This window comes from Hippopotamus amphibius, chromosome 3 (genome assembly GCF_030028045.1).
Source record: "Hippopotamus amphibius kiboko isolate mHipAmp2 chromosome 3, mHipAmp2.hap2, whole genome shotgun sequence".
NCBI lineage: Eukaryota > Metazoa > Chordata > Mammalia > Artiodactyla > Hippopotamidae > Hippopotamus > Hippopotamus amphibius.
Window position 1 is genome coordinate 177,078,761 of NC_080188.1, and position 17,143 is coordinate 177,095,903.

General features: G+C 37.9%; 1 protein-coding gene and 1 non-coding gene across 4 annotated transcripts in view; one reads left to right on the forward strand and one right to left on the reverse strand.

Moving 5' to 3' along the window:
• The first annotated feature begins 12,912 nt into the window (after positions 1–12,912).
• On the forward strand, positions 12,913–13,016 carry LOC130850586 (U6 spliceosomal RNA). Its single transcript, XR_009052953.1, has one exon. It is a non-coding gene; the product is annotated as a U6 spliceosomal RNA (small nuclear RNA).
• Positions 13,017–14,409: 1,393 nt separating this feature from the next.
• SUCO (SUN domain containing ossification factor) overlaps positions 14,410–17,143 on the reverse strand; it is a 78,560-nt gene continuing 75,826 nt past the window's right edge. For 2 of the 3 annotated variants that reach the window (XM_057727338.1, XM_057727340.1), the window contains one exon: positions 14,410–16,453. In XM_057727338.1, coding sequence (XP_057583321.1) covers positions 16,010–16,453 — 444 coding nt within the window. In that variant the 3' untranslated portion in view covers positions 14,410–16,009. Of the gene's footprint in view, positions 16,456–17,143 lie in introns of all 3 variants that reach the window. The other variant, XM_057727339.1, reaches the window with a different exon arrangement.

Here is a 17,143-nt window from a genome sequence, read left to right on the forward strand (position 1 = left end):
GCCACATTATAATCTTAGAAAGAGAATCAGTTCACCACATTCATAGACAAAAAGAAGGACCCAAAGCAATATAAACACCTAAACTGTTAAAAGTGCTGATTCTAAATATCTTTTCTCTTACAAGAGTACTGAGTTAAGAGAAGTGTCTAATACTCTACAGAGAAAGAGAAAGAAAAAGCATCCTGAAGATGCAGACACAAAATGTCTTGGAAAATTATGACTGAAACAATGCTTTAGGAAAAGGTGAAATACTGATATCTACACAAAAATAGCAGACTAACCTAAAAAGGCAGGTGAATAATAGGAAGATTTCAAAGGTAGAGACAATGGCATAGGTTCCCTACACTCCCTCCTTTTCCTGGGTATGTAGAGAACTGTATTTCCCAGCTTCCCTTGCAGTGGATTGGGACACATTACAACCTGGAATATGAATGTGAATAATGTCATTCTGAAGCAGTTAAGAACAGGTGTGCCTTCTCCATGCTCTCTTCCCTTTTTGCATCAACTGATGAGACTATATGTTCCAGATGTCATAGGTTTAAGATAGAGAAGGGCCACCCAGCCTGCACTGAACTTTACATAAATGAGAAATACATTTCACTGTGCTCATCCAATGAAATTAAAGAGTTTATTTATTATTGAAGCCTGACCTAATCCAAGATGATCACAGAACCCCAAACACAGCAATGGGTTTTTAAATCATGTTGATTTATCCAAGGAGTACAAGCAAGAATGGTTTAGTATTAGACACTATGAATATACTTTGTTAAATAAGATAATGGGAAAATTGCTAACTTGATAGGTGTTCAAAAGCATTTGGTAAAAATCCAAATTCTATTCCAAATGAAGAGAAAAATATTTGTAAAATCATTAAAATATATATATCCTAAACTAATAGCCATCACTCTTAACAATGAATCAATGTAAGCTTTTCTATATTTATAGTTACAAACAAGAAAAGGATGCCTGTTGGCACCAGTTACTTAACATTGTTATGGAAGCCTATGAAAATGTAAAAAGAGAAGCGAAAGGAACTAAAGGTATACTTATAGGATAAGATAAATGTAACCTCACAGACAGACTATTTACATGAGAAAACTAAGAATAAACAGAAAAAAATGAATGGAATTTTGTGAGGTAATTATGAATTTGTAAGGTGGACTGTTAAAAAAAATTTAACTAAAACCTCTATTTTTTCTTCATGCTTTCAAAAACTCATTGTAAAATATATTGAGGGTGGGGAAACCCCATTCATAACAGCAACAGTAACAAAAATACAAGCAGTAAACTTAACACAAATTACAGGATATTTAAGAGAATTACAAAACTTCAAGAAAGACTTGAATAAGTAGAGACATACTATATTTCTGAGTAGGGAAATTAAATATTGTAATACCAACATTTCTCTACAAATTTATGTATTTAATAAAAATCATAAACAAAAGCTCAAAGAGAAGTTTGACCAACATTTCTCCACAAATTCATATATTTAATAAAATTATAAACAGAAGCTCAAAGAGAAGTTTGAGGAATTTGACAAAGTAATTCTTAACATTCATTTAGATATAGAAGACCACTGTGAACATTACAAAAGAGATAATTAAATGTAATAATGAAAACAGTAAGCATTGGGTCAGCAAAAGATAGATGAATGGAACAGAAGAGAAAATCCTGAAACTCAGTTATTAAAAAAAAATGGGAGTAGTCAGCACAGGATGTAAGTGAATGTGGAGTAGGTCACAGATTTGAGCCTTAGGGCACTCAAACATTGAAGAGATAAGGTGAACAACAGACCAAAAGGAGTTGCTATGGTTGCAGAAGGAAAGTGTGGTGCTTTGGAAGCCAGGTAAATAGTAGCAGCAAGGGAGTGACCAACTGAGTTAAATGCTGCTGATGGTTAAGTAAGATGAGAACTGAGAATTGTTCATTGGTTTTAGCAACGTGTCATCATTGATGCTCACGACAGGGGCAGTTTCATTAGAGCGGTAAGGTCTGATTGGAGTGAGTTCAAGAAAGAACAGTGAGAAATTGATGAGGGGAAATACCTCTTTCAAGGAGTTTTGCTGTAAAGTGGAGCAGAGAAATAGGCAGTAGCAGGAGGGAGAAGTGAGTTTACAATAGGAGGCAGGAACAGCATATTAGCATCTTGAGAGTGGAAAAATGGTACAGGAGAGAAAAAAATGAAGCATGTCTTCAGAAAGGTTAAATTAGGCATGGAATCCAGTTCATCAGTAGAGCATTGGCTTTAAGGAACAGATACTTCATCCAAAGTAGCAGGAGGAAGGGTAGATCATATGCACACTGACTGACACCTTTAGGTGGGGGGTCATGAGAAGGTCTCTGATTATGTCTATATATTCTCAGTGCAATAGGAAGGATATCAGCTAAGAGTAAGGACATGAGATGGCATTTTGTGGAGCAAGTTTGAAATAGATTGGGATAATCAATAAATGGACTAGGAAAATATCCTGTGGTGTCACGGGGTCAACTTGAAATCAGTAATCATGAATGGGAGTGAGAATAGTCCTGGTTGATTCTCCCTAGCCTGCTGCAGCTTGTGGATGTAGGGGTGCAGTAGGCAGAAAGTTGGGTTTACCTAGGCATGTGCTTTTGCCTAGCTGGTACATCAAAGCAAGAGGAGCAAGAATTTGAAGGTATATGCAAAGTAGCAACCTTAAGGTGATGAAATAAAAATTCATATTCTAAGGCAAGTCAAGGAAAATTTAAATTTAAATTTCCTCTATCCTTTGGCCTCCTCTCTTCCCCTTACTGTGCATTGTGTATCTGTATTATATATTGACCAAATCTTCCCCATGGACAGAACTATCAGCTCAAACCTAAAGAGCAACATTCTCCTAGCATCAACAAGACAACTCCTTAAAAGATAATATTCCTTCTTGATCTTCTAAGAGGCCATGATGACCTACCACTTTGTACTTAAAGATCTGGATTGTGTAAACTGTCAATAATATGTCATTTAATGTATAGCCCTCTGTCTCAAAAAACTTATATAACTGTGCTTTGACCTCTGATGGGAGGAAGAGTTCTCAGAGCTTTCTGAGAGACTAATTCTCATTTTGGCTTGAATAAAATTTTCCATTTCTTTCTTAGATGGACTAATTTTTTTGTTGACAAAGGTTGACCATGGAATTGAAGCTGGGTAAGAAGAGGAGTAGAGAATTCAAGGCAATAAGGGGTAGTGCAAAAGTGGTATTGAAACTACAGAAATGCATCTTGGGGGCTCTGAGGTGCTCTGGTTCTTTATGTCTCAGAAAGAGTTTGGTGAAAGGCAAATTGATAAGAAATTATTTATTAGAATAGGATGCTTGTGAGGCTTATGAGTGGGCAGGTAAGGGGGTGCTACCCCAAGAACTTAGTGGGCTACAATTTTATAATCAAAGGAAAAGTGGGGAGGGGGAGAAGACAACCTTATTCCTCATTCTTGAGTAGATGTCAGACTTCCATCGTCGGCTTCTCCTCCATGTCAGGAAGGGGAGTTTTCTTATCACCACATGGTCAAATCAGAACTGTCATGGCTCAATAGAAATGAGCAAAAATGCAGTAACCTACAATAAAATGTGGTAAATCATCTCGGTTTCAGTATAATATCAACCTTTCCTTATATTTTAGCTTTTAGTGCACACAGAGGAGTATATCTAGGAATTACTAACTTACTGAGCTTTTTAGGCAGAATGTGGGTCTTATTCCATCATTGTTTTCTTCTTTTATATCATTCTTTTTCAGATTCTTTTCCCATATAGGTTATTACAGAATATTGAGTAGAGTTCCCTATGCTATACAGTAGGTCCCTGTTGATTATCTATTTTATATATAGTAGTGTGTATATGTTAATCCCCAAATCCTAATTTATCCCCCCCCCACATTCCCCTCCATCCCAGCAACCACAAGTCTGTTTTCAGTCTGAGTCTGTTTCACAAATAAGTTCATTTGTATCATTTTTTTAGATTCCATGTGTAAGTGATGTCACATGATGTTTTTCTTTGACTTACTTCACTTGTTATGACAATCTCTAGGTCCATCCATGTTGCTGCAAATGGCATTATTACATTCCTTTTTATGGCTGAGTAATATTCCATTGTATATATGTGCAACATCTTATTTATCCATTCCTCTCTCAATGGACATTTAGGTTGTTTCCATGTCTTGGCTATTATAGTGCTGCAATGAACACGGAGTGCATGTATCTTCTTTTTTAATTTATTTATTTATTATTTATTACCTGCATTGGGTCTTTGTTGTTGTGCACAGGCTTCCTCTAGTTGTGGCGAGTCGGGGCTACTCTTCATTGCAGTGCATGGGCTTCTCATTGTGGTGGCTTCTCTTGTTGCAGAGCATGGGCTCTAGGCATGCGAGCTTCAGTAGTTCTGGTACATGGGCTTGATAGTTGTGGCTCACGGGCTCTAGAGCACAAGCATCAGTAGTTGTGGCACACAGGTTTAGTTGCTCTGCAGCATGTAGGATTTTCCCAGACCAGGGCTCGAACCCATGTCCCCTGCATTGGGAGGCAGATTCTTAACCACTGTACCACCAGGGAAGCCCAATGTATCTTTTTGAATTATGGTTTTCTCTGGATATATACCCAGGAGTGGGATTGCCAGATCATATGGTAGTTTTATTTTTAGTTTTTTAAGGAACATCCATACTGTTCTCCATAGTGGCTGTATCAATCTACATCCCCACCAACAGTGTAGCAGGGTTCACTTTTCTCCACACCCTCTCCATCATATATTGTTTGTAGACATTATGAAGATGACCATCCTGACTGATTTGTGGCGATACCTCATTGCAGTTTTGATTTTTGTTTCTCTAATAATTAATAATGCGGAGCATCTTTTCATGTGCTTTCTGGCCATCTGTATGTCGTCTTTGGAGAAATATCTGTTTAGATATTCCCATTTTTTGATTCAGTTGTGGTGTTTTTTGTTTTGCTTTTTTGTTGTTGTTGTTGATATAGAGCTGCATGAGGTTTTGTATCTTTTGAAGAGTAATCCCTTGTCAGTTAATTTGTTTGCAAATATTTTCTCCCATTCTGTGAGTTGTCTTTTCACTTTGTTTATGGTTTCGTTTACTGTGCAAAAACTTTTAAGTTTAATTAGGTCCCATTTGCTTATTTTTGTTTTTATTTTCATTACTCTAGGAGGTGGGTTCTAAAAGACATTGCTGCAATTTATGTCAAAGAGTGTTCTAGCTATGTTTTCCTCTAAGAGTTTTATATTATCCAGCCTTATATTTAGGTCTTTAGTCCATTTTGAGTTTATTTTTGTGTGTGGTGTTAGAGAATGTTCTAATTTCATTTTTCACATGTAGCTGTCCAGTTTTCCCAGCACAACTTACTGAAGACTCTTTTCTCCATTGTATATTCTTCCATCCTTTGTCATAGGTTAATTGACCATAGGTGCATGGGTTTATTTTCTGTGCTTTCTATCCTGTTCTGCTGATCTACATTTCTGTTCTTGTGCCAGTACCATACTGTTTTCTTTACTGCAGTTTTGTAGTATAGCAATCAAAAGTCAGGGAGTCTGATTCCTCCTGCTGTTTTCCTTTCTTAGGATTGTTTGTCTATTCAGGGTCTTTTACAAATTTGAGATTTTTTTGTTCTAGTTCTGTGAAAAATGCCGTTGGTAATTTCATAGGAATTACATTGAATCTTTAAATTGCCTTGGGTAGTATAGTTATTTTGACAATATTAATTCTTCCAATCCAAGAAGATGGTGTTGTATTTTTCTGTCTATGTCCTATGTCATCTTTGATTTCTTTCATCAGCATCTTAGAGTTTTTGGAGTACAGATATTTTGCCTCGTTAGATAGGTTTATTCCTAGGTATTTTATTCTTTTTATGTGATGGTAAGTGGGATTGTTTCATTAATTTCTCTTTCTGATCTTTCATTGTTATTTTATAGGAATGCAAGAGAATTCTGTGTATTAATTTTATATCCTGCAACTTTACCAAATTCATAGATGAGCTCTCATAGTTTATTTGGTGGTGTCTTTAGGATTTTCTATGTATAGTATCATATCATCTGCAGTGACACTTTTACTTCTTTTCCAATTTGGATTACTGTTATTTGTTTTTCTTCTTTAATTGCTGTGGCTAGGACTTCCAAAACTATGTTGAATAATGGTGGTGAGAGTGGACCTCCTTGTCTCATTCCTGATCTTAGAGGAAATGCTTTCAGGTTTTATCCATTGAGAATGATGTTTGCTGTGGGTTTGTCATATATGGCCTTTACTATGTTGATATAGGTTCCATCAATGTCCACTTTCTGGAGAATTTTTATCATAAATGGGTGTTGGATTTTGTCAAAAGCTTTTTCTGCATCTATTGCAATGATCACATGGTTTTTATTCTTCAATTTGAAAATGTGGTTCATTACACAGTTTTATTTGCAGATATTGAAAAATCCTTGCATCCATGGGATAAATCCCACTTCATCCTCATGTATGATCCTTTTAATGTACTATTGGATTTGGTTTCCTAGTATTTTGTTGAGGATTTTTGCATCTACATTCATCAGTGATATTGGCCTGTAATTTCCTTTTTCTGATATCTTTGTCTGCTTTTGGTATTGGGATGATGATAGCCTAATAGAATGTGTTTGTGAGCATTCCTTCCTCTACAATTTTTTGGAAAAGTTTCAGAAGAATAGGTGTTACCTCTTCTCTAAATTGTGATAGAGCTCACCTGTGAAGCCATCTGGTCCTGGATTTTTTTCTTTTTTTTCTTTTTTCTTTTCTTTTTGAAGTTCTTAAATCACAGTTTCAATTTCAGTGCTTGTGACTGGTCTTTTCATATTTTCTATTTCTTCCTGGTTCAGTCTTGGAAGGTTGTACCTTTCTAAGAATTTGTCCATTTCTTCTATGCTGTCCATTTTGTTGGTATATAATTCCTTGTAAAAGTCTCTTATAATCCTTGGTATTTCTGATGTGTCAGTTGTAACTTCTTTTTCATTTCTAATTTTGTTCATTTGAGTTTTCTCCATTTGTTTTTTTCTTGATAAGTCTGGCTTAGGTTTATCAATTTTGTTTATCTTTTCAAAGAACCAGCTTTTAGTTTCATTGATATTTTCTATTGTTTTCTTTGTCTCTATTTCATTTATTTCTGCTCTGATATTTATGATTTCTTTCCTTCTACTAACTTTGGGTTTTGTTTGTTCTTTCTCTAGTAGGTTTAGGTGTAAGGTTAGGTTGTTTGAGATTTTTCTTGTTTCCTGAGGTAACATTGTATTGCTATAAACTTCCCTCTTAGAACTGCATTTGCTGCATCCCATAGTTTATTGTGTTTTCATTATCATTTGTCTCTAGGTATTTTTTGGTTTCTCTCTGATTTCTTCAATGATCCATTTGTTGTTTAGTAACATATTGTTTAGCCTCCATGTGTTTGTGTTTTTTAGTTATTTTTTTCTTCTGATTGATTCCTCCTCTCATAGTGTTGTGCCTGATATGATTTCAATTTTCTTAAATTTACCGAGCCTTGATTTGTAGCCCAGATGTGAGGTCTTTGTAGGTCTTTTTTCTTCTCTTCCTCTTTTGTTCTCTTTTGATTTAATGACTATCTTTAGTGTTGTGTTTGGATGGCTTTTTCTTTTTGTGTGTGTATCTGTTTTAGATTTTTGGTTTGCAGTTCCCAAGAGGTTTTGATATAACAGTCTATATAAATACAAGATAGTTTTAAGTTGCTGATCTCTTAATTTCAAATGCATTTCCAATATCCTGTGTTTGTACCCTGCACTTCTCATGATTGCTGGTTTTGATATCATATTTGTGTGTGGATGATTTCCTACCTTTACTGTATATTCGCCTTTACCAGTGAGCTTTCCCATTCATAATTTTCTTGTTTCTGATTGTGGCATTTTCTTTTCTGCCTAGAGAAGTTCCTTTAGCATTTGTTGTAAAGCTGGTTTGGTGGTGCTGAATTCTCTTAGCTTTTGCTTGTCTGTAAAGCTTTTGATTTCTCCATCAAATCAGAATAAAAGCCTTGCTGGGTAGAGTATTCTTGTTTGTAGGTTTTTCCCTTTCATTACTTTAAATATATCATGTCTCTCCCTTCTGGCCTGCAGAGTTTTTGCTGAAGCATCAGCTGATAACCTTATGGTTATTCCCTTGTATGTTATTTTTTGCTTTTCCTTAGTTGTTTTTAATATTTTCTCTTTGTCTTTAATTTTTTGTCATTTTGATTAATATGTGTGTTGGCATGTTCCTCCTTGGGTTTATCCTGTATGGGACTCTCTGCACTTCCTGGACTTGAGCATTTCCTTTCTCATACTAGGGAAGTTTCTGGCTATAATCTCTTCAAATATTCTTAGGCCCTTTCTCTCTCTCTCTTCTCCTTCTGGAATCCCTATAATGAGAATGTTGGTGTGCTTAATGTTGTCCCAGTGGTCTCTATGACCATCCTCATTTCTTTCCATTGTATTCTCTTTATTCTGTTCCACAGCAGTGATTTCCACCACTCTATCTTTCAGCCCATTTATTCATTCTTCTGCCTCATTTATTCTGCTACTGATTCCTTCTAGTGTGTTTTTCATTTCAGTTATTGTTTTATTCATCTCTCTTTGTTTATTCTTTAAATCTTCTAGGTAGGTCTTTGTTAAACATTTCTTATATCTTCTCGGTCTGTACCTCCATTCTTTTCCCAAGATTTTGGATCATCTTTACCATCACTACACTGAATACTTTTTCAGGTAGATTGCCTATCTCCTCTTCACTTAGTTGTTCTTCTTGAGTTTTATCTTGTTCATTTGTCTGGAACATATTTCTCTGCCATCTCATTTTGTCTAACTTTCTGTGTTTGTGGTCTCCTTTCTGCAGGCTGCAGGATTGTAGTTCCTCTTTTTTCCAGTGTCTGCCCCTGGTGGGTGAGGTTGGTCCAGAGGCTTGTGCAGGCTTCCTGGTGGAAGGGACTTGTGCTTGCCCATTGGTTCATGGTGCTGAGTCTTGTCCCTCTGGTGGGAAGGGTCATATCAAGGGGTGTGTTTAGAGGTGGTTGTGAGCTCAGTACAACTTTAGGCAGTCTGTCTTCCAATGGGTGGTGCTGTGTTCTCCCTTGCTGGTTGTTTAGCCTGTAGGTGTTTCAGCACTGGCACCTGCAGGCTACTGGGTGTGGCCAGGTCTCAGTGCCAAAATGGCGACCTCCAGGAGAGCTCACACCAATCAATATTCCCTGGGACTTCCACCACCAGTGTCCTCGCCCCCAGTGAGCCACAGCCACCCCATACCTCACCAGGAGACCCTCCAAAACCCAAGGTAGGTCTAGCCCAAGCTCTTATGGAGTCACTACTTTTTGCTGGGTCCCAGTGAACATGAAATCTTGTATGCAGTCTCCTAGGGTGGCATCTCTGTTTCCCCAAGTCCTGTGGAGCTCCTGCCCTGCTGGCCTCCAAAGCCAAATGCTCCTCCTCCTGTTGCCAGGCCCTCAGGTGGGGGAGCCTGACCTGGGGCTCAGAACTCACTCCTGTGGGAGAACCTCTGTGCTGTTATTTTCTAGTTTGTGGGTTGCCCACCTGGTAGGTATGGGATTTGATTTATATCACGAAAGTGCCCCTCTTACCATCTCATTGTGCTTCTTCTTTGTCTTTGGATGTAAAGTATCTTTTTTGGTAGATTCTAGTCTTTCGTCAATGGTTATTAAGTAGTTAGTTGTGATTTTGGTATTTTTATGAGAGAAGGTGAGTTCAAGTCCTTCTACCCCCACCATCTTGCCTGGAATCGAGGGGCTGCTTATAGTTTGGATGTCTGATGCCTCTTTCCACAGCATGTGCTGGTTGTTATCCCCTTGATATGGGGTGTGCAGGTGTGGTGGCCCATGCAGAATCCTGGTATGGAGGGGGCAGCAGTTGGCACCCACTTCTGTCTCCCAGTGGCAGCAGTGGCCCATGCAGTCCCAGGATGGCAAAGAGAGCAATTGGTTCCTGCTTGCAGCCTGTGTGTGCTTCCTGTATGGTGGGGGCAGCAATCAGTGCCCACCCACGGTCTCACAGTGGAGGCAGCAGGCTGCATGCCCTCTGCTCCCACGATAGGAGGGACAGCAATTGGTGGCTGCTTGCAGTTCCCCTAGCTTTGGCTGTGGCCCATGCCCATCTCTAGAGCCCATGATGGTGGCAGCAGCTTACACCTGCCCCTGGAGAGCATGTAAGTGCTGTCCTGTTGCTTGAGAGCCCATGTGTAGGAAAAGAAGGTCCTGTGGTGGTCCTGCCCCTCTTCTTGCATACCCTGCAACAATGGTGCTTTGCCTCTTTGGCAGGCCTGGGCCTCTTCTGAGTGCATGCTCAGTTGCCACTCTCCAGTGTCTTCAGGCTGTGTTCATGCAGCCAAACCCAGTCCTCTCCCTGTGTCCTACTTCTGAAGCCTGAGTTTTAGCACCCAGCCCTGCCCCACCAGTGGACAAACATCTCAGGCTGGGGAGCACAGGGCAGAGGTACTGACCATCTGTGCAGGTCCTTCCACAAACCGGTTGCTGCACTCTCCTCCAAGGCTCTGAAGCTCCCCCTCCAAGGCTCTGAAGCTCCTCCCACCAGTGAGGGGACTTTCCAGGGTGAGGGAAACTTTCTTCCTTCACATGTGCCTCCCTAGGTGTAGGTCCTGTCCCGATTCCTTTCTCTCTCGCTCTCTCTTTTCTTTCGTCCTACCCAGTAACATGGAGATCTTCTTGCCCTTTTGGTAGTCTGAGGTCTTCTGCCAGAGTTCAGTATATGATCTCTGTAAATCGTTCCACATGTAGATGTGTTTTTGCTGTATTTGTGGGAGGATATAAGCTCCACATCCTACTCCACCATCTTTATTCCTCTCCCATAGCTGTTGACTTTTAAGGGTGTTGTGTTGAAGCAATAAAAGCAAAGTCCACCTTTCAGCCACTCTTGCAAATCAAGGACAAAGACAGGAAGCATTGCTTTTGCCCTAAGAATAAGGTTCATTTGAAAATTATATATGCAGAGTGTCATTTTTTTCCCCTCCCTTATAGGAAAGAGAGCTTTCCTTTGAGTGAAAGAAAAGTGATTTGGGAGTGGAACAAGAAAGTCATCATTGTTTTATTGTTTTGAGACACGTCTCATGCTTCTGTTGCATGGTTTTGTTGTTAAGCAAGCCTGCTTGGTTTTGTGGTTCAGCAAACCCGCTTTCTTGGGTGATCATGAACTTACAGGGGTCTCCCATCCTTTTTTCTTTACCTATGATCCCTTAGTAGGATTAACTATTTAATCACCTACTTTCTCCCTTCACTCTGTTCTTATCAGTATAACCAATGGATTATAGGATTTGTAGGATTTGGTGAGATCAAAGAATTGTTAGGGTGTGAGGGAGAGTGAGCTAGAAAAATAGGAGGTGGTGGTCAGAGCTGGATGCTTGAAATTGGTATTAAGGATTATGGATATTGGCAATGATGAAAACTAGGATTTAATCATGGGATTAAGTGGCTGATACAGGCTGGAGAACAAGACCTTTGGGGAAAGAAGGCAAAGAACTGAGAAACTAGAAAAAATAATGTACACATTGAAGTCATCAAAAATTATGACAGAAGCAATATTAGAATGAGTTGACCCTAAGAATGAAGATGAGAGAAGGTGAGAGAAAAGAGGTTCATTTGCAACAAGGAGAAAGAGTAGATGCTCTAGTTTGTTGACACAAGATACAAAGTGAGGCATTTTAGGCATTGAAGCTTAAGGAGACCATCTAGTCTATCTCCAGGTCAAGTGGTGTGAGGCATTCAGAAGTAAAAAAGTGACCTCCTGGAAAGGATTCAAGGGAAGTAGTTTCAACTGGAATAATGTCCTGAAGAGGAAGGTTGAAACAAGTTAAAGATTTAGGAAATTTTACTCATGATTGATTTTTGAGTTCCAGAGGGCACAGGGGAAGTGTTTTTAGGAGTTGGTGAAGGAATATGGGTCCAGAAAGGGGGATGTGAAGAGCCATATGAGGTTTCTTGTGGTGATAAAATTAATAGGAACCAAAGGCATATGAAATTTGCCTTAATGGTTTTGAGGCATAAAGTTGTGGCAAGGCCTTATATCAAGTGGTAGCCACGTCTTTCTGGGACCCCTGCAGAGTTCTGGAGTGACTTATTTACCCTTGTGATGGAAGCACTGAGGATGGAATCTTACTCAGAGCACACCTGGCTCAAAGCTCCCTGCTGACTTTGCTAATGGATGATGGTTGTAGACTGAGGCTGGAGATGACAAGTCTTATACCTGCTGATTGATGCTCAGAGACCAGGGATGAGATCTCACTCTGAGCATCAAAACATTAATACTTAACATTATGTGTGTACTACATGCTAGGCACATGATAGTTTCACATGTATAAGCACAGCTGATCCTCAGAACAATCACTTGAAGTGGGTGCTGTTACACATATTTACAGGTGTGAAATCTGATGCTTAATGAGATTGTGACTGTGATTTTGTCTAAAGCCAAACTCAGAGATAACAGAACAAATATGAAACTAGGCAGTCTGACTTAAACACCTGCCCATAAGTGGTATGGTGCATGGCATACATGGGGAATTATTTTAAACCATTCTGGGTGTAAAACTTGTTTTTTTATCCCTTATAAACTTAAAAATCACAAATGCTTCTATTTGCTCAAATAGACTTATTTTACAATTTTTATAACTGAAGGTATTTGGGTTTTCAATATCTGATTTATCAAAAAAAATGGAATGCAAAGTTGGTAATCTAGGTTATATAACCTTACAAATTCAAGTGATGAACTCTGTTGTAAACAAATATTCTAAAGATTAATTTTGAAGGTGATATTCGAAGTGGAATACAATGCAGAGGTCATGAATACATACTCCAATAGGATTTTTAAAAATGTCTTAATGTTGTATAAATGAATACTTGTGGGTTGGGATAAAATTTATACTGACAGCCTTGTTACATCACTAGAAAAGCTCTTAATAGCTACTTTGGTAGCCCAGACACTAAAACTGGAATGATTCAGAGAAAATAAGTGTGGTCCTTACACAAGGAAGACATGCAAAATCATAAAGCAATCTGTGTATTTTAAAAGAAACTAGGTAGACAATGAAACCTGACTGGCCCTTGGTAAAGAAAGAAGGAAAGGAAAGGGAAGGGAAGGACAGAAGAGAATGCATGAGGACACCTGGAGAAATCTGATCATGGAGTGTGTATTAGATATTAGGGAATTATTGACTTTCTAAGGTGTGATACTAGTATTACGGTCATGTAGATGAGCGTTCTTATTCTTAGAAAACACATGCTTAAGTATTTAGGGGGTTAAGGGCATGATATCTTTATTAACTTTCAAAGGGCTCACCCCCAAAACGTGTTTAATACATGGGTATGTATCTATAAAAAGAAAACTACAAATGTTAACTGTTGAGCCTGGGTAATCGTGCATGGGTATTAAACTTTTCTATGGATTTGAAATTTTTCAAGTTAAAAAGTTGGGGAAAAGTATGAGGTTTTTAAGTAACTTTGCTGTATGAAATGGAGAGTTAAAACATATTTCAAATGAACATATTTATTATACTGTGATCTTAAATTTGTTCAACTAGGTTAACAAATATAAGTTAACATATCTAGTTATAGTCATGCTGACAAGTTTATATATTCAAATTGGGGACACATCAAAAACTGGCAAATCAGTAAGTGGCAAAATAAGCACAGTAACTGTAGATACAGAGTTGAAAATGGTTGCTGCTGGGGAGCAAGAAATCCTTGACTGGGTAAAGGTCGGGGTGTGGGGGGAGGGTGGAGCTTAGTGGCAAGTGGCAAAGAATACAGAACTGCTGTCTTTCTGCGCAGCCTTACCTTATAAAATTATTCCATTCCTTAATTTATGTAACATTTTTAAAAATCCAATTAAAAGAATTGCTTTACCTTGTGTTCTTGCTCTTACGGATCCCTCAGTTTCTTATTTCCTACTGTTTTAATGCTTTACTTAATATTAGAGGAAATAAAATGAAGTTGACTACCACTACACACACACACACACACACACACACACACACACACATCTTTGTTTCTCACCAGGCACAAATCTATTACTGGCAATAATTTTCATTTTTTTCCCTCACATAAGTATAATCTCAGAGAAGAAAAATAAACCTCAAATTGTAAAATGTTACGCTGTATCTATATATGGAAAATATTAAAAATTAGTCGTCTTAAAGATGGCACCTAATAAGAGAAAAGCACATATGTGTAGTCTACTAAATATTCAGAACTCGCCTCAGTGTTTGAAATGGTGAAATTCTGACTGTATAGGGAACAAAATGTTTATGTGAAAGTTCAATCAGTTTGTAGTGGGCTGAAATGTGTTCAATGATTTAACGAGATGCTGCTGTATTGAATTTTAAAAGTGGCAAAAACCAATCTATGTTTAGAATAACAATTTTGTTAAGTTCTCCTTCAAAAAACAGAGGAGCCAGTAATTAGTAAAGACAAGTGTTCAGATTTATTTGGAAATTCACAGTTTCTAATGGCACTACAGCTCCGTAGTTACATATTGAAAGTCTTCTTTCCACAACCCTGGATGCTGCACACAGACGGTGTAACTTCCTGCTCTACCTCTGCTCTCATCTGGACCTCTTTTCAATGGGTTTCTATACAATCAGGCCCTCTTGCTCTGAATGGCTAATTGTACAGACTGGAAAAAATTTTAAATCATCTAAACATACTGTTAACCTAAAGCAGCAACTTAAACAAACAAAAGAGGCTTTAAATAAGTCACATTACAAACAATACCCCCAGAAAGGTATTAGACAAGTTTAAAAACAGTTATTACTAAAAGTGCTCAATAACTTATAACTTAAATCTTAACAACACAAATCTGTCAATTCTCTCCCTTTCAAAAACTTTCCACTTTCATTCATTACTGTACAAACACATACTTAGAAATCATTTGATTCAAATACAGTCACTGCCAATTATTTTTAAAGAAAAAAGACAAAATGAAGACAACACAGTGACATCACACATGTATATCTCTGCACATTTGTAGCCAATACAAAGCAAACATCAAGGAATAATAATCCCTTTAGACTCGACCAATTAGACAAGGCTTGACAAACTCAATCGCTGGTTCCGTGCATATGTACACAGGCAGTGATTATGAGACCGGGATTCATTTGACAAACCTTCATATTTTCCATTTGTAAGAGAAAACAATGATCTGAAACTTGGGAAGATTAGTGCTTACTGTAAAAGTTTAAAATGTAATGTAGTTAAAGAAAACCCTTAAAAGTGGCTAAATGTGTTTAAAGGGTGAATTTACAAAAATATTTGCAAATACCAGTCATTTGCAAGAAAAGACTGTGTAGGTTTTTTTTCTCTCATTGAATTAGTAACCAAAGAAAACTAGTGTGAATAAGTTAAATGAAAATAACATTAAAAGTATCACCACTTACCTAAAAAAATAGACCTAAAAATTCCATCAAGTGTCTGTTTCAAGTGAGTCTGCTAAACAGAGGTCTAAACAGAGGTCTAGTTGGCCAAGTCTTTAGGATCTTTACACGGTCTCCACTGATCTTTACTGAACTCCAGGTGCAGATCACCTTAAAGCCTTGTAGTGTTTGCAGCTTCAAAAAACTAACAAAGTTATAAAGAAATCAAATGACAGAAAAAGTTCTCCCTCCTCTTCCAGTGGCATTATAAATAGACAAAAGGCACATAAATATGGGAAGGTGCAAGAAATAGGAACAAAGCTAAAGAAAGAGGTTTAGACTTTCAATTCCTATCCCACCCAAGGAACTGGGCTTCCAAATTACTTTTTCCCAATAATTAATCTATGAAAAAACATTTTTATAAAATGTCTACCATTGTCGTTGTAGGAAGTGATCAGCCTTGTAAAACTGCAGCTCATTAACGAAGATTGACACAATCCCACCTACTTTTTATAAAGGCAGAAACCGTAATTTCTGAATACTTTTCCCATTAATATTTTCTCCCTCCCCCAAACCCTTCAAATACCACAGACTGTTCTTCAAAGAACAACAGCAACAAAAGTCTCCAGTATGAAAAGTTCGATTAATTTTAGATATGTCCCGAGACTGCTGTAACACCAAATGTTCCCACGGTGAGCTCTTTGTTTCCTTTGATTATGTCATGCAGGCTTGGCAATGATCCTGACTTAGTCTGTATTAGAGTTTTTATCAATTTTCCTTGGTCTTGGACTTTGGATCGCCTTCGTTTCAAAGCCCTCTTCTCAGTTTTTGTCTTTTGGGACTGTCCATTGCACAGACTTGTGCAAGCTGAAATGCCACAAAAATAAGACTCTTCTGACTGTGATGAAGTTTCTGAGCTTCCTTCAGATGGAGGACCCTTGTAAGAAGAGTGATAAACTTCTCCCATATTTGAAAAATCTCTCTGGTTCGTAAAAGGCTTTCTTCCTTTTATGTCTCCATTGGCTATAGGGTGCAATGGTTCTGCTGGCTTTATGGTCTCAATTTTTTCAGTTTTGTACTTGCAGCGTTTCTTCTATAACACAAGTAAAAAAGGGTAGGAATTAGATCTCCAATAGCTACCTAATCAAACATTCAGAGAGCTGAGCTACTGGAGTAAAGTGCCACCTCCTGGTGGAAAGTAAGAGTATTATAAACAGCAAAACATACTATTTAATGTTCTGTCAGATACCATAATTACCTTTCCATCTTGTTAAGTACTACACAATCAAACCCTTTACTTATCTGCCACCTCTGAATATAGTTCAGGGGGTGATAACTAACATCTAAGTGCCTATTATGTGCCAGGTATTATTCTAGTTGCTTTCATGTGTATTTTACTTACTAGGTGAGTATTTTGTCCCTGGCTACCAACTGAGAAAACCAAGGTTCAGAGGTTTGATTCCCTGCCCAAGTTACAAGGTCGTAAGTGGCCAAGTGAGGATTGAATCCTAGGCTATTTGGTTCTAATGGCCAAGTTCCTTCACCTAGAGACAATTACCTCTAATCAAAATGAATACAACTTACTTTGAGAGGCAAAATGGAAAAAGCACACATTTTGTAACCAAAAAAAGCCTAAGTGTGTTCTGGTTTTTGCTACCTATTTAATGGGTCATTTAAAGATGATACAAAACTGAGTTTCAGTTTTCTCACTTAAAAAATGGAGAGAGTATCAACTTCAGGTTGATGTGAGGATTACAGGAATAGTACACAAACTGTGCCTGAG